The sequence below is a fragment of the Artemia sp. Qi Xiang Cuo genome, chromosome 13, assembly GCF_049724085.1.
Source record: "Artemia sp. Qi Xiang Cuo chromosome 13, ASM4972408v1, whole genome shotgun sequence".
Classification (NCBI taxonomy): domain Eukaryota; kingdom Metazoa; phylum Arthropoda; class Branchiopoda; order Anostraca; family Artemiidae; genus Artemia; species Artemia sp. Qi Xiang Cuo.
The window spans coordinates 58845553-58871297 of record NC_142806.1 but is presented as its reverse complement, the minus strand read 5'-3'; the positions used below and the strand labels follow the sequence as shown (position 1 = coordinate 58871297).

At 35.4% G+C, this 25745-nt stretch overlaps 1 protein-coding gene across 3 annotated transcripts in view; it reads left to right on the top strand.

Annotated features, from left to right (window-relative positions):
- The window catches only part of LOC148945476 (cardioacceleratory peptide receptor-like), a 593562-nt gene that overhangs the window by 184197 nt on the left and 383620 nt on the right, over positions 1–25745 (top strand). For all 3 annotated transcript variants that reach the window (XM_089098593.1, XM_089098594.1, XM_089098595.1), the window contains exons 6-7: positions 4140–4331; positions 17868–17978. In XM_089098593.1, coding sequence (XP_088954719.1) covers positions 4140–4331; positions 17868–17978 — 303 coding nt within the window. The remainder of the gene's footprint in view (positions 1–4139; positions 4332–17867; positions 17979–25745) is intronic.

Below are 25745 nucleotides of genomic sequence, written 5' to 3'. Positions count from 1 at the left end.
TTTATAGTACTTTTTTTTTTAGATAATTTCAGCCAATGAATTTTTAAACGCTATTCGTGAGTGATTTTTTGAATGGTTATATTGTAAATGGTAAATTTAGAATATAATAAAAGAAGTATTGCTAAATCGAAAGGAGTTAGGATATTTAAAAAAGCTGGTTTGCAACTGTGCAACACTGTACAGAAGCGAACGAACTCTTAAAAACATCGACTCAGGCAAATAAAGAATACGAAAAACTGTATATTATAATTATTGATTTATAGAACAGGAAAAAAAAAATTAGAGATAGAGTAGCGAAGAAAATAGAAATAATTAAGGGCTTCAAGAAAACATCATAAAATCCATGATTGATCGGACTTTATCGCATCAAATCTACATTTTCCAATTCTTCTTTTGACAGCTGGTGAAGCGTCTGTAATCTGGCCTTTCTTGGATATGCTGCTAGTTTTTCAGCCACAAGGGGAGTCTCAAAAGGAACTTTGTATTTCCACAGAATGCACTTAGTATGGCCTTATGATTCGCTATCATGAAAACGTCTCAGAAGGCAACAAGGGCTTGGAGATGTGGGGCCATTATAAAGCGTGACAAGCAAAAATTGTTAAGACGGTTATTGTTGGTGAAAAGCCTGGAACCTAACTAGTGCAGGGACACAAGTAGTGCATCAATGTTCACTAAGTGGCCTTCAACGTCGAGGGGAAAGGGTGGCACAAGTATGTGAATGACTCGCAAGGCTTAATCGTCGGTCCGCCATTATCAACAGTGAGGTTACTTGTTAGCTTATCTTTAGGGCCCTTGACAAGATGAAGTTCAATCTTTGATTTGTTAAATGGTAGTCGAGTCACAATGTAGGAGCTAACATGTAGTTCATCATTATAATGATGAACTACAAGTTACGAATATTTGTGTTGAGTGGGATACATAATAACACCGTCAGTGAAATTTATCAATGAAAGGTGGATTCCACAAAAAGAGCAAGAGAGCTCCTTAAAAGTTGCATTTCGATCATAGCCTTGTCGGACAGGATCACAGTATATATAATATAGACTGTGGACGGGATTATATAAATTATATAATTATATAAACTATATAATTATATAAACTGTGGATTATATAAAATAATTATATAAACTGTGGACAGGATTGATCAGGTTTTGCGACCTTGTTGTACACTTTCCTTAGCACTAAACATTTCATTAAAAGGATGAGAGCCTAAAAGTGAAGGGATAATTATAATAGCCATAAGTGTGTGGTACATGTTATGCACAGGGAATAGGATAAAAGACATTACTCCACATTCATGGGCTTTGAGCCGAATACGGCTATAACTGCCAGAATTAAACGTTCTGCAGACTTCAAGTGCTTCCAGGATGAGAAGATCACATCTTTTATTCGCATCAACAGGCAGATCTGGAATGATGTTGTGAATTTTTTTGTCTACTTTATGATAACAAACTGTTATTTGGGGTAGCACACCCAAGTGCATTTTTTTTTATAATAAGTGATTAAACTGGCTTTCTAAGTGCAGTTCATACAGTAACATTTGTCACCTGATTTACCAATTATAAGAATAGGTTGGAAGAGTCCAGTACCGAGACTGTCTGGAACTATACCAGAATTGGAGTTCCTCTCGAATGGTAATGATAGATTCTAAAGGAAAAGATTGCTGGCAAAGCATAGATGGGTACCAGATATGTGAGTGCCCTCGAAACCTGTTTTTCTTGAGCTTACCCATACTTGAACGGATGACAGGCGATATAGCCATGAAGCAAATATGAAATGTAAAAAAAAGTGGAAGGAGTTCCCAGGACGCAAATAAGGGGGTGCAATGTGGTCTCTCAAACAATCACGCCAGTCATTTTTCTAGTATCTAAGGAATGTTACTGGAAGACGTGTTTTTCATTCGAAGACGCCACATTGCCGTGGGTAAAGACTTGACAATGATGCTTGTGGTGGCAGCTTTATTGGCTTTATGTCGGGCAACGCCTTGGGAAATGAATACGAACAAAATTGACTATTCCAGACTGTGGTTTTCACATTCAGTCCGTAGTTGTAAGTTTGATTTTACTGACTCAAATGCAGTTAGAAGAGTTGGATTATACAGCTAGGTAAGCACTTCTGTACTACGACCAACTTTACGGACAAAAACTGCAGCTTTCTCACCTGTGATCTGTTCTGGTAACAAATATACAGAGATACTGTTTAATTTTCTTTATTTAAGAACTCGTATGTTTATGATTGTAATGAAACTACCAAATAATATTTAATTGTAATCTTACAGAGAATCTCTACTAACCCTATTTCCGGTGTAACTACTTCCATGGGCATAACCATAATCTCTGGGAACTATTGAAAAGACATTTATTTGGTCTCCCAGCTCAAGGACCATACTGCTGTGTGGTACACCATTCGTTACTGATTGCAGACGCAGTACATAGAAGATGAACCGTTATTACAGTCCATTTATCCAATAAAACTAGAGGGGTTTTTCAGCCGTCCAACTATTTGCTAACAATGTTAGCTAACAGATATTTGTTGGGACGGCGGGAACACTATTGTTGGGAAAATTGTTAGCAAACACTTTTTTGTTGGGACAGTGAACAAACCCCTTAGATTATATAGAGTTTCGCGTTGCTGCACACCATCTATTGGGATGCTTGTCAATGAATTATCTTATTAGGAGGGGTATGAAAGAGCGTTTTTGGCCCATATTTTCAAAGTTTCTACGAGTGGTGCTTCAGAGGGACTGAATGAATATTCAAGTGATTACCGGTTTAACCTCTGACCTCTCTTCATTAGGAAAAATATCTATATGGATTAGAATACGATATACCGTGCGGTATGGGTACTGAGGGGTCAGAGATCCCCTATTATTGTGGAGACTGTGGCTCGTTTCGGGAAGATCTATTCTATTTTGAAAATCAAATACACCAAGCGAACTATTTTTCTCAAAAAATTTTATTGCAAAAGTTAAACTAGGATGTAAAGAGTGGGGAGTTTGAAAGTGGTGGGTTTGTCATTCTTATATTTAGCTAAAATCTGGATATGGTACTAAAAACCAGAAATTAAATATTACGATTTATTTTTCAAATAAAAGCAAAGAGTGACAATAAAACTTAAAACGAACAGGTTATTTTGTATACAAGGGGACCTACCCTTCTTCTATCTCTCTCTCTTTACGATGAAACTTCATATTTTGCCCCTGATGCTTTCAGAATAACTGGTCCAACCCGAGGGCCATTGGAATAAGATTAAAGTATGTTTCACAATATCTCAAGAATGGAAAAGCATAATGATTCGCATATGCTTTATAAAATAAATTTTCAGTTCAAATGTTTTAAAAGGCAATTGGTATTTGGCAATTACCCATTAACTACACTTGTGTAGTTGCAGTAAAGCTTTGTGAAACTTTAGTTTATAAAGTGGAGGTTGAGGATAGGACAGCCCCTGTCAAATAATTTCTTTAACAAATGATTTCTTTTTGTTTAAATCGTTAATGTCGCTTTTAACTTTTATTTAATTTTTTATTTAACTTTGAAAAGTAGCAAATTTCACCTTCTACTGAATACTTATTTTCCAAACAGAAATTATAAGGCTGCACGCTTTCTGGGTGCCATAATAACTGGCAAAATGAAAAAAAAAATAAAAAAGAAAAAACTTGGATAATTCCAGCCAGTTTAAGAAAGAAAAATAGCGGGGTAATATTTCGGTCAAGACCTCTGCTAAATGGTCTTCAGTGCGAAAAAGGAAATAACGGGCGAAAAAAAAAATTCTTTTTTACTATTTTTTTTCATTTTATCATGCTTAGCCAATGTGGTCTTAAAAATTATTCATGATAACTTCCTTACACACTTATTTTATACTGAAGCAAAATCGATATTTTAATGTTCTGGCATTAGTTATTAATTATTATTTTACTTTTCAAAATACGAAAATTCTATTTTAATTTTGTCTCGAAGGGGGAGCAAACATTTTTTACGGTCAAAAATCCAAAAATATTAGTCGTCCCCATATCAAAGACATTCTCTCTTGTCAAACATTTTTTATTTGTGTTGACCCTATGTTCTAAAAATGAGCCAATATTACATAAATACATTATTATCATAATATATTATAATAATAAATATTTTTTTTTTTTTTAGGTAAGCCTCAATGTTGGATCGATCTCCAGGTTTGGCAATGGAAACTATACATGACCCTTGTTGCACTTGCGCTGTTTATCATTCCTACAGTTATAATATCAGGCTGTTATTTAATAATTGTATATACTATATGGAAAAAATCCCTAGGGATGGATAATTATAAAACCCACAGACCCTCCAATTTTACAGAAGGTAAGCCGACGTTTATTACTGCAATTATTTTACTTTAATTTATTATCTTTATTTCATCATCATATTTAATTTGCGGTTGTTCCGTCTTTTCACGTATGGCGGTGTTCGTAATTCGTTCGGAACAGTGGATCCCCAGGATGCACCGAAGACAATTATTTTCGAAACATTGTATTCGTTTCTCAAGCTGTTTCGTCAGTGCCCATGTCTCGCATCTATACATTAGTACAGAGAGGACATAGCTATTTAGGAGTCGGAGCTTGAGTTTTAGAGAGTACGCAACGCTTTTCCAGAGTATTCTTAATTTGGTAAAAGCATTGCCTGCACAAGTAACGCGTGCAGTAATTTCACGCTCGAGACTTCTGTCAGATTTGACGAGGCTTCCAAGATACTTAAATTCTGTAACCTCATTTAGCAAATCTGAACCAACATTCAGTTGCCAGGCCGGGGTTGTATTTACGTTGTTACGCATAACCTTCGTCTTTTGAGTACTAGTTGACAATCCAACTTGCCCAGCTTTGTTCGAGAGCTCGGTGATGTTTTGTTGCAAGTCTTCTCTTTAATGAAAGGGGAGCGCAATGTCATCAGCAAAATCACCGTCAAAGACAGTACGCCTCTCATTCAACTGTATCCCTCCAATAAAACGACGGAACCAAAGTGCATAGTCAATAAGTGTTGGGTCGCCCCCCTGCATTAGAAGACGTGGACGACAGAGAACGACGCTTGGCCCATCCCGAGAGTAAGAGGCTACTTTGGCGAGGACATCTTTGGAAGATCTGTGGTCTCAAGCTCTTCAAAGATTGTCGTGGAGAGCCAGCTGTGTCACCTTGTGTGCCAGAAGGCGTGGGAGGAAATAAGTAAGTATTTATTTATTTTTTTATTCGTTATAATACGGTATTTCATTTATTGTATTTGTTTTCATTTTAGTATTGTATATGCAAAGCAAAAAAAAAAAAAAAATACCTAGGGTACACAACCTTCAGATGCTGCAGCAGTGCAGTCGAATTTTCGCTATTAAATTTATAAAAGATTTCAACTCCTTCATAAGCGTAAAAAGAATTTTTTGCTGTAGTGAGTCTTATTGTTTAAGTATTATAATCAGAGGTATTTTTTAACGTTGTTTTAAATGGCAAAGGGTGCTCTTTTTATGTAAAATCAAAGGCCTTGTGCCACCGTGCTGATGATAAAACTTGGTCCTGCCTAAAGAGTATAGGGAGTAGAAACTGGCGCTAGTGAAAAAAAAAATGTGTCATTTAGCGCTTAACCTTCTTTCAACCGTCGTGATTCTCGAGGTGATACGCTGAGGCATTTTGACTCATAGTTTGGCTCTAGTTTTGGCAATGAAGATAAAGCTTCGGTTCTGCCTAAAGAATGTGGAGAGTTAAAACTGGCGATACTGTTGGAACAAAATCCTAAGTGGGATTTAGTGTTGGACGTTTCTTCAAACGTTGTGGTTTACTTAGAATTGAAAGCACCTTCCCAGGGGATAGTCTTGGCTATAGATCCATACCCAAAAGTTTCATTCTATAATTCAACAACTCTTCTAGAAGGTGGAAAGTCATTAATCTGCAATTTTCTCTAAAGTGATTTCGAAACATATCCCAAATCATACTTTCTAAACATGTTTTTGTGTTTTAAATAGTCAAGTTTCCCAAACTCCCAGTAGACTTTCTTGTCATTCAGATTAAAATGTAGGGGAGGGTAACGTACCCTAAATTCTGTCACCAGTCTCAGCTTAAAGTCAACTAGTATACTTAATCTGCCAAGATTTTTTCAAGCCAATGTCTACTCTGTGCAGGATGGGTCGTCAGTTTAAAAAGTTCCGAATAGTTACAGGATTATTGTTGGGTTTTTAATCAGTTTCAACCCTATTAGAAGAAATTTAGCTCTAGCCCAAATAAAATGCATGTTAATAATTTCAATTAATCATCTCCTATCTTATAAAGCTGCAAGATATTGCAATAAAAGTGGTGCTATAGTTTTTTTTCGTCCCTATTTTAGAACGTGCCATTCTGTCCACACTTGGGATAGCTGCCATATTTGCACAGCTGTTTTATTATTACCTGTATTATCAAACATGCTGACCACTGACCAGGGGAGGTCAGATTTGTCAAACGCACGGGGTTCAGGTCCGAAAAAGGAGCCCTGGTCATGTAAGGAAAAAGTCGTTTATTGATACAAAGCATGTTCTCCGTTTGAACATAGCAGAGTCACCAAAAACATCCTAGCTTATGCTGATGACCTCGATAAACTAGCTAGAACTCTACCAAGTTTATAGGTTCAGGCCTCATAACTATAATCTGCAGTAAATAGCTTCGATATGTCCGTTAATCTGAAGAAGACGAAAGTCATGCGTACAGCGAGAGACCACAGCTCATCTTTTGTTCATGTCATAGCAAGCGGTAAAGTTGTTGAGTCGGTCACCCAGTTGGTATACCTATGAGCATACTAAGTTCAGACAACAGTCGCACTGACGATGTTGCACTTGCATCTTTCAATGTAATGCAAGCTTCAAGAAGTTGCTCTCCCTCTTCAAGAATAAGCATCTATCAAAGTAGCTGAAGCTACGACTCTTCGACTGCTTAATCCTTCCTGTTGGTCTGTACCCCTGAGGAATACGGACTCTGAAACTGGAGGACGAGCGAAAATTTTTCGGCATTCGAAACAGAATGCCTTCACCGTGTATCCGGTATAACATATCTCGACAGACTCTCTAGCCAAGAACTTCGAGAACAGCTCAAGCGGGAAAATCCATTGACATATAAAGGAGATATTCCCAACGTGCCCCATGAGGACGTCGGGGACATAAGTCCAAGACATAAGCTCAACCTCGAAGAGTGACAATTTCACCCTCAAAACTGAAACAGCTTTCTGCTGCGACAAGCTGTTGTTAGTACAGCTAGTAGCAGTAGTAGCAGAATTCGCAGTATCATAGAGGCTTAAAAAACACAGGATTTAAGTTGATGTCACACCACGTATGTAATTTCATATACCAACTGGTTAATTAAAATTACGTTAAGTGCAATCTTTGAAACTTAAGCAAGTCTTTTCCACACTAGCCTAGCGTAAAAATTTATAAAATTATCATAATTATTTTTCAGAATCATCACAATCATTGTAAGTAAACTATTCAAATTTTTAAAATGTGGAATAGAGACTCAAGCTCTGATCAAGCATGAATGGCTGTCTAAGAAATTTTTTGATTTATTTGAAAAATTTAATAATTGCTGATCTAGAAATTCTATTTTATTGCTGATTTATTGGTTTTTCTACAATGTAGAACTCAGTCTCCTTGACACTCTCTACGTTACAGACGAAATGTCCTCCCTGAGATTATATAGCATAACCCAAAGTCTTAAGTTAGGCCAGTGTGAAAGGTTTCACGGTGCAGTGTGATAGAGCATTAGATGAAATTCGAATATGGAAAGAAATTTACCGTCAAGAGAAAATTTTTTGTATCAATCTGTCAGTCATGCCTTTGAAATTTTTAAGCAATGTCACGATCCCAATGATATCATTCATGTGTTTTCGAATAATAATGCCTATGTAAAGTATAGTATTAATTGGGTTGCAACCTCGACAGATTAGATTGTGCCTGTGCCATATTGGGTACGGTTTTGTATAAAGCCCTAGCTGAAAGGAGACTAGCAACAAATGACTTCCTCAAAATATTTACAGCCCGGCAATTACCTTGGGAATATAAAGAGGTCAATTAACATTAAGGAATTGTAATAAATTTTGTTGCATAGTGAAGAATAGCAGCAATTTGAAAATACAAATGCCTGGGGGTCGTTTTGAAACCGACTAAATAAAAACAAAAGGATGAAAAGTACGGTAAGGATGCTGAAGAGGGTCAATAGATTAAAAATGTATAAATCGACTCCACAGGCGTAAGGTCACTTTTGCATTTTCCAAAACTTCGTTTGTAGGGAGAAAGAATCTTGGACCGAGCCTCTGTATTTATGAACAGGTACATGACCGTGGTATCGTGAGTAAATCAATATGATGTGACTAAATAATATGACCATGGTATCGGTGCTAAGAGTTGACGAAATTGTGTTCTATGTCATTGATATATACTAGGGCAAGTGGGTCCTAGGACACTTCCGATAGAACTTTAACCCTATCTAGAACAAAATTGAGGATAGGAGGGCTTCAAAAAATCTCATGGGCCTCGAACAGACTCCTGAAATTTCTGCGCACGGGAAGTTTCTTCGACAGGCATTTATTCCAAACTGTATTAGAAGATTCTTTCTATGTGAAAAGATAGTATGCTAATTTTGTTTATCTGTGCCAGAAGGTCGACCGACTCCTGATGTTATACAGGCAGGGGGTGCTTCAGTATAATTGGATATAATTATTTGCAATTAATATATAATTTATATAATTTGGATATACTGCCTGTATTAAAAATTAATGAAGTATATTGGATATACTTCAGTATTACGTAGGATATGTATCAATCGTTTTATTTTCTAGAAGTACGCTTATATAGGCTTATAGGCTTAGACTTTAGCCTATAAGAAGGCTTAAGCCAATATGAGTGATATTTTGCCAACTGGTTTAGAAGGGATGATGGGAGTGAATTTTCACAGCCTTGGTAAGGATCTCGAGTTTAATATAGCCAGAAGAAGATCGGCTAATCCGGCATTTGCTGGGCTTGAGGATGCTGAACTTGATATTCTGAACAAAAGGGCGTAGCTCCAGTATTTTTATTGGAGGGGGGGGGCACGAGGGGTCTTGATCTGGAGTGTCAAGGGGCATGTGCTATATAATAATTCTTTTTTCAATTTATTGGGGGGCAACTCCCCCCCCCCTGCCCTCCTGAAACGACGCCATTGCCTGAACCGTATCTGGTCCGGAGCTGGGCTGAGGATCTGGACCGGAGTATTCAATGATATCATGAATATCATGAATTTCTCGCACAATTTAGAAAGTTATATGTAATGCTGTCGGCTATTAGAACGATAATTTAGCCTAATATTTGTTTTGAACTTACATTTACTTAATAATAATTAAGTATTTTTAAAAAATGTAAAAAATTAATTACATTTACTTTTTAATAAGATGTCGTAAAATATTTAGGAGCTAAAACCTACCTACTTTTTGGGCCACAACTTCAAAAAGGGAAGTTTCGAAGGAATCAAAGGAATTAATTCTCGAAGGAATTAAATTTAAAGTTACCCCAGTAAAAGTTACAAGCCTGAGATTACTTGCCTGTTTCTTGAAACAGGGGTAACCCCAACAAAAAAAGGAGACTAGCCTTGATGGAAGTTTCATCATGAAATTCAACATATCAGAAAACCCCATTGTAGAGCTTTCAAGCAACTGTCTAAAAAATGAGAATTTTTGTATTTCTCCGTGAATGATATTCATGGATCCCTGTTTACTTGTTTGTTTTTGTGTTCTGTTTTTATCCCCAGGGAATATGTTATCGAACCAGTGATCTTACAATATCGAAAGAGAGCTTCTCCGAAAGGAATATTGAAAGTTCTAGCACTCATTTTAAGTAGCACAAGGTATTGCGTCGCAGCAAGGTGGTATACCATTATGTGGTGCTAAAAATTATTTTAGCCCAAAGAAAGCCAAAAGCTATGGAGTGAAATTTCTGAGACAGGTGATTGATTTAGAATTATTGAAAATTATATATTGAGCTTCCAACTTTGAAGGCCGTAAAGGTGCGTGGTGGCGCATCGGTTCCTGAAGATGCACTTAGTTCATGCAAAGTAAGCTTCATTTAAATGAGTTGGTACATTTGCGGCCAAATAAAATTATATACAGTAGCGCGTAATTGTACATCAGCTATTACGGAGGAGGGCCATTAGGTCTTTGTTACTCTAATGAGAAAATTTGTTAGTGTTAAGGAAAACTTGCTACTTCTGACAGAAAACTTGTTATCATAAACGAAAAAATTTTTACTTCTGTACAAATTTGGTACCTTTGACGGAAAACTTTTACTTCTAACAGAAAAGTTAGTATTATTTACCATTTTTGTCGCTCTTATGACAAATTCGTTATCTTTGATGAAAAAGTTGATAAATACTTACTTGTTCTGAGGGAAGAGTTGTTTTCATAAACATAAAATTGTTACTTCTCACTAATCGTCTAACTACCGTAGTTATAAAATGAAAAATTCAGATCTGATAAGCCCAGATCTCGATTCAAAAAACAGATTTCAAAAGTGTTGAATTTCACGCCAAAGGACTTGAGCAGTTTGTCGTGTTTTGGGACCACAGGATAAACGTCATAGGATGAGTGAGACAACAGTCAACCACCTTTGGTATGATTCCCCAACAAAATGCTTTCAGATGAGAGGGCAAAAAAATTTACTAGATTTTGGCAAATATTTACTAGATTCGTTCGGTTTTACTAAATCTGACCCCCATTTTACTAGATTTACAAGGTGGATGTGCTTTTTACAAGATCTTGTAAAATTTTACAAGGGGTGGCAACGTTGACCCTAATATTTAGTCCTATACTCTCAGCGTCTGCTTCCCATACCACAAACAGCATGGAATTACTTGCAGGGCTAATAAACCATGTTTTAAAGCGTGATCGTAGAAATGTCATAAAATTAATTAAGTCATCAATTCTCAAGCTATGAGAGTGTCAAATATCATTCGACACGCGAGAAAAGCCGCATTTTTCTTTTGAGATAACTTATACTCCGTATTTCCTCATGTAGTTATACAATTGCTCCAGACTTTAAATTTGCTCTATTTGGCTTTATATCCTTTTTTATAATGATGCTACCATTATTCATGCCATAGCCGAACTTCAACTTTAAACACTTCCTTAGTCAAGCATGTAACAACAAATCTGCGCCTGGAAAGATTTATGAGGTACAATATTTCACTCTATCTTAACTATTTTTCTTATCCCGTCATTTCAAGGAACATAAAGAACAAGACAAATTAGCAGCAGACACCAGTTCACCAACACTAAAAATCAGCACGTTGTAAAAACAGACTTAAATGGAGCAGTAGACATCTACAGCTCATCTAAGTAAAAAATTACATCATTTGTTTTAAAATCAGCTCTGATGGCAGTGGCGGATCCAGGGGGGCGCGGGGGGCGCCCCCCTAACGTTGTCTAAAGTAGTATAACTTAATTAACGCAAGTTTGCGTTCATTAATTTTGCTCCTATCGCAAGTTTACCGGATAAACATATTTTGCGCCCCCCCCCCCCCTAAAAAAATCCTGGATTCGCCCCTGTCTGATGGCAGAATTTAACCAAAGCATGAGGCAATTTCCTCCTCATGAATACATGGAAGTCAATTTTTTATTTGTTTCCAAATATTGGGTATATATGTGACAATTCGAGCATTGTGGTAAAAACAACCCTGACAAACAAACACATGTACTTGAAATAAATTCAATACTGAGAGGACCACAAGTTTATTTAAAGTTTAATTTTAAATAATTTTAGTTTAATTATTTCTTTGGTTATGGAATTAGCATACCATCCAACCATACTACAACACCCCCCCCCCCTATCTCCTATCTTGTTCCCTATCCGGTGCTTGACCTCCAGGTATGAAAAAACCTTTTTTTCCTTCATTACGGATAAAATAAACAGCTAGTTTTTCTTTTGTTTTTCTCTCTCTTTGGTACTAGTGATACCCAAGTTTTTTGTTCGTTCGATTTTTTTTTGTTTCCTTTCCCCTTTTATATATTATCTTTTAAACCTTTTTAACGTTAATTTTATTTTACTCTTTTTTAGTTTTTACCTTTTTCAGTTTCTGACATTTTGCCACTTAATTTTTTTTTTTTTGACTAACGAATGGTTTTGCCATTCGGATTTTGTTGTTTTTGATATGGGTTTGCCAGTTTTTTTATTTTTTGTGCTTTTTTTATGATTTTTTTTTTTTTTTGGTTTTATGACTCCGAAATGCGAATTCGGTCCTTCAGGGCTTGTGATAGACGTTTTTTGAAATAAATATCTTATCTTATCTCAAGGGCAGATCCAGGATTTTTTTTGGGGGGGGGGTACTAATTTTTGACTCAGTTTTCGACTAATTTTACTGATTTTTACCTAGGTTTTACTAATTTTCGACTTATTTTCGACTCGGTCAAAAAAATTTTTTTTTTGGGGGGGGGGGTTCAAACCGGGTACCCCCCCCCCCCGGATGTGGCCTTGTTTTATCCATCTAACACAGAAAGTATGATGATTGAGTGGGAAATTGCCTGGAATACCCTTCCATTAGGAAAAATTACAGGTATAAAGATACGTTTTTTTTGTTTGTTTTTTTCTTTCAAAGCAGTGTTCATTAAGATGAGCTCAATTAACATGTCTAATTGAACTTACGGTAGTGTTTGGCGTCTGCTTATGTCTGTTCTTTTTATACCCTTCACATTAAAAATGTTTCAAACAGCCATTGGAGTCCTGTAACGAAGTAAGTATGTTCGAGCTTTATTCCTTGGGCAGCAGCCTTACAAACCCTGATGAACTTAGTTGACGTTTTGCTGCTACTGTAATAACCTTATTTAAAATCGGAAGAACGATTATCCCAGATATGTCTAGGGCTGCCAAAGGTGGTACATACTCCAAAAATAGTGGCTTCTGAATAAGTATAACGAAATTGAGGCTCTTAGCTTTTTCTGTTTAATTTATCGAATTTTGAAAAAAAGTAGCTTTTACAGAAATTTTTACAGAAAATTTCACAGACATGAAATTTATGGAACTATTAGTCTACGACACTTTTTGGCACATAAGATAGTTTTACAAAGTGAAGCGGCAACCCTGGTATTCTCAACTAGAAGTTTCAAGTGTGTCTGATAGAATATGGAGCTTTCACTAATACATAGCTGCTTAATTTAATTTAAAAAAAAATACAGAAAAGGGATCTGCATAACTGAATAAGGACAAGACCTGTTTTGTCTTTGTGAAGCATCTATCAATTAAGTTGAGTTTTTACTTCTAGTTTGTTTTTTCGAAAAAAGCCTGGTACTTAGTAGTAATATGACTACGTAGCGTGACACGCGTGCCCCCTAGATTTTCCTCGCCTAGACTTTGAAAATTACCTTATTTTGGAGTATAACGCCAAATATTGAAAAACGATAAATTTGCCTCCTCCCTAGGTACTGAAAAAAACATTTTCTTCCTCCCCTAGATTTTTGTTGATCTAAATTGTTGGACTTCTGCCTCCTGCAAAGGGTTCATGGTTGAATGTAAATGTCTTCATTTTGCTTGGACAACAAAAACTTTTATAGTTTCACTTGGGCAAGAGTTCAAAGACTGTCTGTTACCATATAGCTAGGGTTGCCATTACGGTCAGTTCCTAAAGTGCTTCAATTCCCCAAATTTGCGTGCTACAGTGATTTTTGGTGTTATACTCAATAAAGTGACTGTAATAGTGCTAGAATAGCACTTTCGTACTCAGGTGGCAACCCTGCATATAGCATGTCGCATTAAATTGAATTTCAGGAGCTGTTTTCCTTAATTTTCAAACAAGCAATAGCAAGTCGAAAAAAGAAATGGAAAAAAGATTTAACCTACCTTAAATACTACAATTTATAATGTTCATTAAAAGTGTGTTCATTTTTATTACCAAAAGGGGCCATAAGTTAAACCATAGTGTGATTTAACAACAATTTATAAATTGTTGACGAATAAATTGACGAATAATTTAACAATCAGATTGGATATCATAAAATACGGTTATAACGTATTCTAAAATGGTGTTGTGCCTAAAAAGTGACTTGCCCTCCCACAAAAATTGACATTACAAGGTTAAGTGGCTTTTTCAAAGGGCTCAAAAAAAAAAAAAAATTTGTCTATATTCATTTTTCTACATTTTTACAAGTCAGACAAACGTTTCGAGGGGGGAGGTTCAAACCTTCCAATCCCCCTGGATACGGCCTTGGCTGTAGTACAAGTGTTACGTTAAAATTAAGAAAGAACACAGGTCATTCATAAATTCTGGCTGTTTTCGTCCTTGAATATGGTTCAGGCTTAATGTTCAAACCTTGATAGTAGCTGTTTCGGCTCATTTGTGAAACTCATTAGGGGGGCTGTGTCCTTTATTCCCCTCAAGTAGTGTGCTTTTAGTTCATATAGAAAGTGTCCTCTGCTGAGATCAATTAATAGTATTTGGCTCTTTCCATTTAATAGCTTGGAAGACTTTCAAATGCTGGGGAAAGTATCGTTAAAGACTTCCTTGTTTATAAGAAGTTAGGCTACTTTTTGAATTTCTTTAGAAGAATCATTGACTGGATGATGCTGCAGGAACGCGGAAGCTGGATGTTGAGCGCGAGTAACGGGAAGGCAGACGCGATGTAATTTTGTTTTTGTGTTAATTTTGAGTAACGTGGTTTAGTGAACAACTGATTTACGTGTTATTTTTTATAATCTACTGTATTTATTCAAAGAATTTGCTTGTGTAGATAGCTAGGAGTTTTTGTTGGCTGTTTTTCAATTTAATGATTTTTTTTTTCAAATCTGTATTATTCGGCATCATGAACCAAGGGTGAATGAAGAATAAGTGCAGGAATATTGCAAACCAACAAAATCAGCTAACTTTCAGCTACAATCTAGGGCTACATTCATTCATTGGGGAAGGGGGACTGAAATGTAGTTAAACTAAAAGTGACCCAGAAAATCCACTGAAGAAAAATTATGTGAATAAAATGTAGTAAGAATTTAATTAATATAACTTCTAGTTCAGAAGAAGAAGAAGAAGAAAGAAGAAGAAGAAGATGAAATTTCTTTAAGATCCTCCTTTAATCCCAGAACTCAAAACAATTTTGCATCCCAGAACTAAAAACTAAAAGTACTAAAAAGAACTAAAAAGAACTAAAAAGAACTAAAGTACTAAAAGAACTAAAAACTAAAAAGTACTTTGATAAGAACTAAAAAGTACTAGCACTACTGACGGAGCAGTGTTATCCAACAGAACTAGAAAATTTAAAACAAGCTTAAATTGAATACGATCACAATTAAGGCCTAATTCTCTTTATCCTAATTCAATAGGCCTAATTCAATCACAATTAAATCACAAAATATACTCTTATCCTTCAGAGTTTGCAAAAAGCTACGCTGTTTAATCATTCAATTCTCTTTAGAAGAATCATTGCCTAGATGAGTTTTGTTAAGATAATAGTTGTTGTCAATAAGTTGTCAATTGTAAGTTGTTATAAAGTTGTCAATATTTACATTACATATAAATTCTTTCCAATAAAAGGAAAAGACTGCTTTTACCCTGACCTTAAAGATTGATTTACTGTGTGTTTTAGAAGGATATGACACGAACTTTCAGAACTTTTGTAACAAATCGTCCGCCATTGAACGACGCAGTAACCGCATAGAATAGAGCATTTTACTTAGACAGAAGATTAATCAGTTCTGATTCTTGTTTGACATCGATGAATACCTCTTTGTAAAAAAAGCCATAAGTGAGATTTATAACTGTAGCTGACTTCAAAAATTCTAATTTGGATGACATTTTCCAAAACTTGTACATTTATTTTTCGAATTCTAATGAAAACTTCTTACAGAACTTCTAGCAAAAACAGCATGGAACTTTTTCGTCCAAGGCTTTATCATTCTTATCATTACAAATATTTCTTCTGAAGAAGATTTGAACTTTTTTCTATGCCTTTATCACATTAGATGATTCTGAAAACAAGTGCTGAAATAATAAAAAAGGCAAAAAATAATGCTAAAAATAAGAGGTGTTAAAATGAGGAAAAAAACTGAACTAATTACTCTTGAATTCTCATATTAGTATTCCAGACACATTTTAAATTGAGTTTTCTATAAGAAAAGCTTGACAAGCCCGTAATCTGAATCAGAGATGGAATGCTTAAAGAATATTAATGCAAAATACCACGTGATCGTTTTTTTCAAATACGAAAAGGTGTTTATTCGTAAACATTAAATATAACAAAATCTGAGACAGTGCCTGATCACATCAGTCTTGGGTAATATCAAAATTTTAACCCTTGGATATTAACAGCAGCATAGCAAGGAGGAGGCAGTGGCGGATCCAGGGGGAGGGTGAGGGGGGCGTACGCCCCCTAAAGTAGTATAAAGTAGTGTAATTTATTTAATTAAAGCAAGTTTGCGTTAAAGAAACTTGCTCCTAATACAAGTTTATCGGATCTACCTATTTTGCCCCCCCCCCCTAAAAAAAATCTTGGATCCACCCCTGGGAGGAGGTAACTTCAATGTTGGTCTTTAACTTCAAGTAACTTCAATTCGGGTCCCACACCGTCAATCTAGCTGGGATGTTCTTTAGGAAAGCCAGTTGAAAAAACTTGTTTATCTTGGTGTACCAATTGGCCCATCCCTAAAGCAAACTCGCTTGCTGCTGATTTCCCACCTTGAAAAAAAATGCGGTAGGTCTTATGCTTCAGTTGTCTGAAATAAAAAACGTTTCAACCGAATAATCATCGCTAAACTGCATAATTCAACAGCGCTACCACATTTTCTATATACAGCACCATTTTGGAAGATTTTTTTTTCACATACTTATAAACGTAAACTCCGTTCAGTATGTTTCAAATTTGCAAAATATTTTGCTTAATTTACTCCCATTGACCCAAAATTTAGCATTAATCCGCAATTATAAAATAGCCGACCCAGCAATAGCTCTATCAAAACGTATTTAGAAAAATAATCGTAAAATCAGTTTTTATCCATGGTATCCCTTCTTATACGGTGTTATTTAAAGTTATCTGTATGTAAAAGTTGTTCGGTGTTTTATAGATGTTCTTTATTAATTGTTCTGATAAATGTTGTGATGTCTCTTTTTTATGTCTCTTATTCCCCTTCTTTTTTTTTTCTATGTACTCAGTATCTGTGTACTTTTTCTGAATTCTATGACGGGTTATAAATAAATTAATAAATTCTAACTAAAAATAATAGTTCAAGTGCAATTTAAAATTTTAATTTGTACAGAACGATAAGTTATTTTTTGACATTGCAATTGAGACGAAGAAGTGTTATAGATAATACTTTTTATATTCTGTTTCCTCCTCAAATCAAATAAGCCACCCTTACGCACATATAAAATAATAGCTACTTTACCGATGTAAGGAGAATCAGTTATGAAAAGTATTCTAAGTGTTATAAAAAGAAAAATATTCTAGTGTTCTAGAAAATATAACACTAGATCATATTTTATTAGTGTGTTCACTTCTTGGGTGACAGGATGCATAGGACTTTTATAATTTGGACTGTATATTTGCAGATTATGGGGTGGGGTTAAAGTATTTGGACAGCGTGAAGTTAGAAAACAATTCTTACTTCATAATATACAGAATAGCTGTAGCTAACACATTTTGCATGCAGACCATTTAGCCCAAATTATATAAGTCCAATGCATTCTGTCACCCGTCACTTTTCTTTGTCGCTGTTAAACGGGTTTTCTCATATCTTACATTCAGATCAAAATTCTTGAGTGTGTCCTGAATAATTAACTACTTCCAAAAGAAAAATCAAAGCAGGGCAAAAAGAGATGAGAAAAAGGTTTTTTCTGTTTTGTTTTAATTGATTCCCGTTGTTTTAATTTCTTTAATTCTAACTTTGTTTTTCAGGCGGATCTCGGTCTCACCCCTCAGAAGAATTAGAAAAACGTGTCAGCTCTAGGGGGGTTATACCTCGCGCTAAGCTAAAGACTGTAAAAATGACCTTTGTAATAGTTACAGGTACGTTACTTAAACCATTAGAACTTTTTTACAGAAAGAAATTGCTTTGTTGAATATGTCCGTGAAGTTCCTCTGTAATAATATCCCATTCATAGTCAATGAGAAGGCGGTTATTTTGTTTTAGTTAGACGCACTTTTCTAGTTATGATTAGCATGTAATTACTATCATTTTTTGGCTAGCCTTAGCAAAACTTTGTTGAGAAAACAAAACGTCAGGGATTCTGATGAGTGTGTCACTCTCTTTTGTTAAAACCTCCGTCTTGCTTATTGTTAGATTTAGCGTGCAGAACAGCAGCCAGTCCAAGGAGTTAAATACTATCTGTCGCAGGTGAATTTGATAAAACTTGGTTGCGTAGGTCCTGCCTCTTACGCAACAGGCTATGTCCTATATTCTGTTTACAGTTTTATCTCCTAGCTTTCATATCTTTATTGTGCACAAAGTGAATTCGTATTTAAGTCCTTGGCCCATCCCTCAATGGCAAAGTCAGCGGGAAAGATTGAGCGTCTAACCCTGGGTTCCCACTGATGTGATTTCACACAAAACGACCGTTTTTTTTTTGTTTGTTTTTTTTGCCAGTTTCCTTATTCGTTTTATATTCTTTGTTTAAATATTCAGATCAAACACTTTTAATGAAGATATGTAATTAAACGTTACGGGGGAAAATGAGAAAAAAAAAATAACAGTTATTGTTATTTGCAGAGACAAAACGTAAAAATTGCAATTGCAGAGATGGTTCTCTTTATAGATTAAATAAAAAACACAAGTTTTTTAACTGAAAGTAAGGAACGACGTTAAAACTTAAAACGAACAGAAATTATTCCGTATATGAAAGGGGTTGTCCCCTCCTCAACGCCTCGCTCTTTACGCTAAAGTTTTTTAATGTTTAAAAAAATAGAGTTGTGAGAAAGTCAAACTTTAGCGTAAATAGCGAGGCGTTCCATAAAAATAAGCTTATAACTTCCGTATTAATCAGCTTTCAAACAGTTCGTAAGTAAGGGGCGATGCGGCTCAATAGTGACCGAACCTCTAAGAAACAGAGTTTTGATAACAATGAATACATAAAAGAATCAAATTTTGATGCTTGTTCAAAATATATAAAATTCATCAAATTCTATGTTACTTATCAAAATTTACGAGCCTGAGAAAATTTACTAAATTTTAGAAAAAGGGGCAAAAAAAAAACCAAAACATCAATTGATCTTAATGGAAAGATCATCCTTAAAATGAGTTCTTTTATGCCAAACCTTTGACTTTTCTTTTTTTGAATTTATATTTTCTCTTCTTGTCTATTGTTTAATTTCCACATCTCTTTTTCTTCTCCTCATCTCTGCCCCTACCTCAACAACCGAATTTCAATACAGTGTGTCTGCATCTTCTCTTGATTTTGAGCTAAGGTTGCTTCTTAAATAGCTTTTCACGCTGAATAGATTAAGCCATACGAAGTTGTTGCATCCTTTAGGGTTGTGAAGACTGGCAGTTCGATTTTACAATGTATCTGCAGTCTGACCTGATTTTCTAAATAAGAAATAGTGTATCAAACGGACCAATCAAAAAGCTACAAAACAATCACTAGCCAAAACAATGTATCTGAAGGACCCTTCAAAGCCTCAGATTTCTGCCATAATCGTCATCAGCATTTGATTTCTATCATTGCCATCATTAGCTTTTACCTTGACGCAGTTTTTGGAAGCAGTTTTGAAAGGAATTTTTTTTTTCCGTTTTGACTAGAAATGCCTGAGTGTGACTTGAGTTGAGACCTTGTTGAAGTGGTTCATGTTCCATTCTGTTTACTTTTCGAACATAATTATTATCTGAAGAAAATGGGGTGACCGATATTTCCTATTAAATATTTCTTAAGGTGAAAAGCAATGTGTCCACACCAAGCTCCCTAAAGCCCATTTGAGAAACAGTATATATGAAGAAAAAGTCTTTTATTTAGAATATTATCAATCAAAAGATCAGGAAGAAAAAAGTGCTTTCTTTAGAATATGATCAAGCCATGGCAAAACAAAAGTTCTACACGAGTCAGCATGAATACTGATCGGGAAGTACTATCCACTTACACCTTTTCCCAAACGCAGTGAATCCAACCTTCACGCAAAATTTTCGAGGTTCTCGAGTAAAATTTCAAGCAATGCAGAAATGCTATTTGGGATTGGATAGCCGGTATTTTTCTTTCAGCGTTTTGTGTTTTAACATTTAAAATCTTGATTTTTGTTTATTTACTTCGTTCCGCACAAGCTTGCTTCTGGAGTGAGTTCCAATCTTGATTTTGATTATTGTTCTGTACGTATTTGGTACATTAAATCTATTGATGAATTTATATTTTGCATATAACGATTGTGTTTAGCCCCTGGAAAGTTGACCAGAATTCCAGAACGGAATACTGGATACTCCCTTTCCTGTCCTTCACATTTTTTGGTTTAGGAAATGTACGGAGAGATAAAGAAATTGTAATTTCTTCCTATGTACATGGCTGTTCACTACATCCTTTGCATCCCCCCCTAACCTTACTTTAATCTTTAATATAGGTGTTAAGCGGTGACAGCTTCCCACTTCTTGCAGAAATATTGTTACGTGACATAAAGTACACTCATGAGGACACCTGCATAAAAAGAGATGAGGGGGGTATCTCCTATAAAAAAATATTTGTTTCAAGAACTCTCCTTGAAAAACGTCAATATAATAACACAAAAAAATTCTGCATCCGTAATTTCTAGAAGAGCCATCCATATACAATTCCCTAGAAAAATAATTGAGTTGGAGGGTTGAGCACTGTCCAGAATGGCACAGGATAGACCATTCATCTATTTGAAACCTCCTTTCTTTTTTTCTCATTAATGCTGCTACTACTGCTGCTACTAATAAGTCACTGCAGCAAAAAGTCACCTGAGGCCGACACAGCTACGCACGCTCCTCCTCAAAACCAATGTATTCAAAGCCTCCTCCCTCTTTACATTCTCCCAGGAAGTTCCCATTTCCTTTAATTTTTTTTCTTACGAAATCCTCCCACCCTAACCGGGGACGACTTGCTTTTGGTTTAGCCCTAGACGGTTGGCTGAAAAGGACAATCATCGGCAATCTGTCATCCTTCATCCGCAGAACGTGCCCTAGCCACTTCATCTTTTTTCTCATTATAGTCTTAGAAACTGGGATTGAACCAAATTTTCCGTACAGCCTACTGTTCGAGATTCGGTCAGTCAGTAGGTTACCCAAAACAATCCGTAGTCAATTTTTCTGGAAAACATATAGCAAAGCGTCCTCCATTTTTCGGAGCATCCACGCTTCAGATCCATACTTAACCCAGTCATCACTGTAGCTTCCAATATTCTAATCTTGGTTCGTAGACTTATCTTCCTATTCTTCCAATTTTTTTTAAATTGTGAAAACCACCCTCGGCCTTGGTAATTCCACTTTTAACATCTTCACTGTGTCCACCAGCCTTACTTATCATGCTACCAAGGTAAGTGATGCTTTAAACTTGATCAATCTTCTCGTTACCCAACATCACCTCTTCAATTCAATTTATTCCATCTAAGTGACTTGGTATTCTTAACATTAACTTCTAAACATATTCTTGCACCCTGGACTCGAAAAGCCTCTAAAAGTTCATTCATTTTGCTAACACTTTCACCTAGGAGGCTTAAATCATCAGCATATCTAAGTCCAGGAGAGTTTTAATTCCCCATTTAATTCCATGTTTTCCCGTTGCCTTTGCTGAGCTCCTTAAGACAAGGTAAATTAAATCTATCCATATGAACGTGGATAGTAAGAAACACTGCTTAACTCCTGATTTAATACGAAACCAGCTACTAACCCCATTTCCTATTTTAATCGTAGCAATGTTATTCTCGTGCATAGCACTAATCACTTTAATGTATTTGTCTCGTATACCATACAAGTATGAGATCTTCGCTAAAGTTCATCTATAAGCGGAATCACACGCTTGCTCATAATCTATAAAGCTGAGTACTAAAGGTGTTTGGTGACTCATGCACTTCTCAATTATTAACAATCTGGTCAACAAATCCTCTCCCCTTCCTAAAACCACACTATTCTTCTTTTAGAACTTTATCTACAGCATCTCTAAGTCTTACTAGTATCATGGTACTAGGTAATTTTTGCTACCTACAGAAGCCACTCTAAAGCCTCAATATTTACCACAATACCTCTTATAACTCTTGAAGTCTTCCTAAAATCGCTAAGTACTTCCCATTATTTTCAGTATCTTATTTCTAACCTCATAAACACCATATTCAAGAAACTCATTTATCACGCTATCAGCACCTAGGGCCTTATAATTTGTTAAACCTTATAGTACTATGAAATAAAAAAAAACAAGTTTTTTTCAGCCCAAAGTAAGGAGCAACATTAAAACTTAAAACGAACAGAAATTATTAAGTATATGAGTGGGGTTTTGCCCTCCTCGACACCTCACTCTTCACGGTAAAGTTTTTCGGCACTTTTAAAAAAGTTACTTATTGTTCTAATTAAACGACCCTTGTCTTTCAACGAGCCGTCTTTAAAGAATTGGGACAAATTTTAAATTTTAGCATAAGGAGCAACGCGTTGAGGAGGGGGAAACCCCCCTCATATACGTAATAATTTCTGTTCGTTTTAGGTTTTAATGTTGCTCCTTACTTTGAGCGGAAAAAAACTTTTTTATTTATTTAATTTCTGATCGATTTTTAAATAACGCCAGGAAATCTGGCGGAAAAATCCCCCTCCCCCTGGAAATATCCTGTGGAAAATTCAATCCTGGTGGAAATTTACCCTGGAAAATTACCCTTAACATGTCCAGGCGTAAAATTGAGTCGGTAAAGAGAAAGCAAGACATATAAAGAGTTTCGTGGAAGAATTCTGGCGAATTCCAAAAGTAAAAAATTTCTCCTGAAAATTTAACCCCCTGGAAACCTTCATCTCCTTTGTGAATTCGCCCCGTGCATTTCCCCGAGCAGAAAATTCGTCCTCTCCTCCCCACCTGAAAAATGCATGCACACTTCCCAATAACAAATACTAGGCTATACGTAAAAAATAGGCAAATTTTATAACTTAAAGAAAAATTTTGGTCGTTTGTGTGTTGGGAAGAGCCATTCCCGTAGGGGCTCTGGGGGATCATGTTATCTCCAAAGACATAGTTATTGGGTCTTTAAACTATGCTGAATAAAATAGCTATCTCGACATTTTGATAGGATGATTTTGGGACTAAAGTGCTATGGGAGGGGGCCTAGTTGCCCTCCAATTTTTAGGTCACTTAAAAAGGGCACTAGAACTTTAAATTTCCGCTGGAACTTGCCCTCTCCCAATGTTCTAGGCCCACTGGGTCGATATGATCACTTCTGCAAAAAAAAAACACACATCCGTGATCTTTCTTCTGGCCAAAAATGCAATTTTCCACATTTTTGCAAATAGGAGCTTAAAAACTTCTACAGTAAGGTTTTCTGATAAGCTGAATCTGATGGTGTGGTTTTCATTCAGATTCTATGACTTTTAGGGGGTGTTTACCCCTTTTTCGAAAATCAGGCAAATATTCTCAGGCTCGTAACCTTTGATGGGAAAGACCAAACTTAATAAAATCTATATATTTGAAATCAGCATAAAATCTAATTCTTTTGATATAATTATTGGAATCAAAATTCCGTTGGTTTCTTTCTACTTTTACTATTGAATTACTATTGAGCCGCTCCTTGTTTACAGTTTGTTACCACTAACTGTTTGATCAGTAGTTTCTTCTCAAAAAATGAATCTTCCTTCACTTCCAAAGTGTCACAAACTTTTTCATTCTTTTCTCTATTTTTTCCTGTAATTAATTTTAGAAACAAAGTTTTTCTGAGGGAAGTAAAGAGCGAAGTTTAAACTTAAAACGTACAAAAATTATTGTTTCACAGCCTATCTAACATATATCAATAAAACTAGTACAAATAAACCAACTTCTTATGTTTCCCTATTTTTCTAGGATTATAGAAAGCTAGCACTTTACTGAAAACACAAAAGTCAAGTATAAAAAAACAGGAATATTGATTTGGGATGAAGATCAAATAAGATATAATATGAATTCTAGAAATCCGGTTATTTCTCTCTATACAACAGTGAATTTCAAGCTATGGTACAAATTCTAATGCTAGTCTATAGTCCTAATACTATCAAGATGGCTTTACTTCGAACTTGTCTACAAACTAATCATGACATGTCGTTTTCAGAACCAAAACGAGAGCCAGTCATTGAACTGAGCCATTGTGCAGAAGTGATACCAAATCAAACGAAAGCAAAATAAAGCAGCCATCCTAAAATACTTTATTTTTATTCCGTAAAAAGTGTCCTTAATTGGTTTGCTTTTACTGTAGCAAGACTCCTATACTATTTTGGGTTTTCAGTAAAGCGCTAGTTTTCTATAGTCCTAGAAACATAGGGGGACACAATTAGTTGGTTTATTTGTACTAGTTTTATTGATATGAGTTAGATGGGCTGTGTAGTAATAAATATTGTTCGTTTTAAGTTTCAACTTCGCTCTTTACTTCCCTCGGAAAAACTTTGTCTTTTTAAATTAATCTTTGTTCGCTTTTGATTAAAGTTTGATGTAGAAACAACGCTGCCAAGATCTTTTTTATTTATACGGAATAATGTATGTTTGTTTTAAGTTTTAATGTCACTCTTTAGTTTCAGTTGAAAACTTATTTTTAATATAATTTCTAATTATCACCGATCTAGGAGAGATAAGACACCTAGAAAATACTGCAAACAACCTTCACAGCTACAAAAACTTTTAGTCTATAACATAAAGGTCATTATCCATACTTCGCAAAACCATACATGTTTTTCAGGAACGTTTGTTTTTCGATTAGCAAAAAGATGTTTTTACTCGTCCGACTTCACCTGAAAAAGCCATAATGAAGAAAGGCCTTTATAAATCACCTACTGACTAGCAGAAACTAGAAGGCTGCCATAACAAAAGACTGCTGTTTAAAGGTTCATTTAAAAGCTTATATTTATACCTAATCGCTTTTTGTAAATTTGACTTGATAGCACATTCCCATAAAGTGCGCTTTCGGTTGTTTCCCCCATTTTTTTAAATGAAAAAAGTGCATTTTCCAATGAAATGACCAAAAAATGATGTTTTTCAAAACCTAGACAGGAGCAAAAAACTAACTAGGCAAGGACGTCCCTTCCCCTCAATTACCGCCGTTAGAACTAACACACAGGCTCCATCGTATAGTGAAATTTGAAGGCTATATTCAAAACTGTTGATTATTTAAGCTTAATTCATGGTATATTTTCAGTTGAAAAGTTTTATTTTTAGTAATTTTTTTCGCAATAATTTTTAACTTTTAAGATGAGTAGGCGATATATGAAACTTACTAAGAGGGTCTGGAGGGGGAGTATATTTTTATAAACTTCCAGTTAAGGACCTTGGACCATAGTTATTGTAATGGTACCATTCTAGGTTGCAGCCACCAATGCAAAATAGTAATTTTTGCAATAAACTTTTACTTTTAAGACAAACGGAAATAATGCTTTATAATAAAATATATAATAATTTTAAAAAATAATAATTTATTTATAACCCACGGTACAAACAATGGGGAAAATAGTGGAGTAAAGGAAAGAAAAAATAAACACACACAGCACTTAAAGTAAGATAAACAGATAAAAAGAAAATTCAGCAAAACAAACGAATGAGACCATGGTGAGGAGACAATTTTTCATAGGCATTTGCAGACAGTCATATATTTAAATCACCAAGTTTTCCACTTATATCAGGTGTGTTA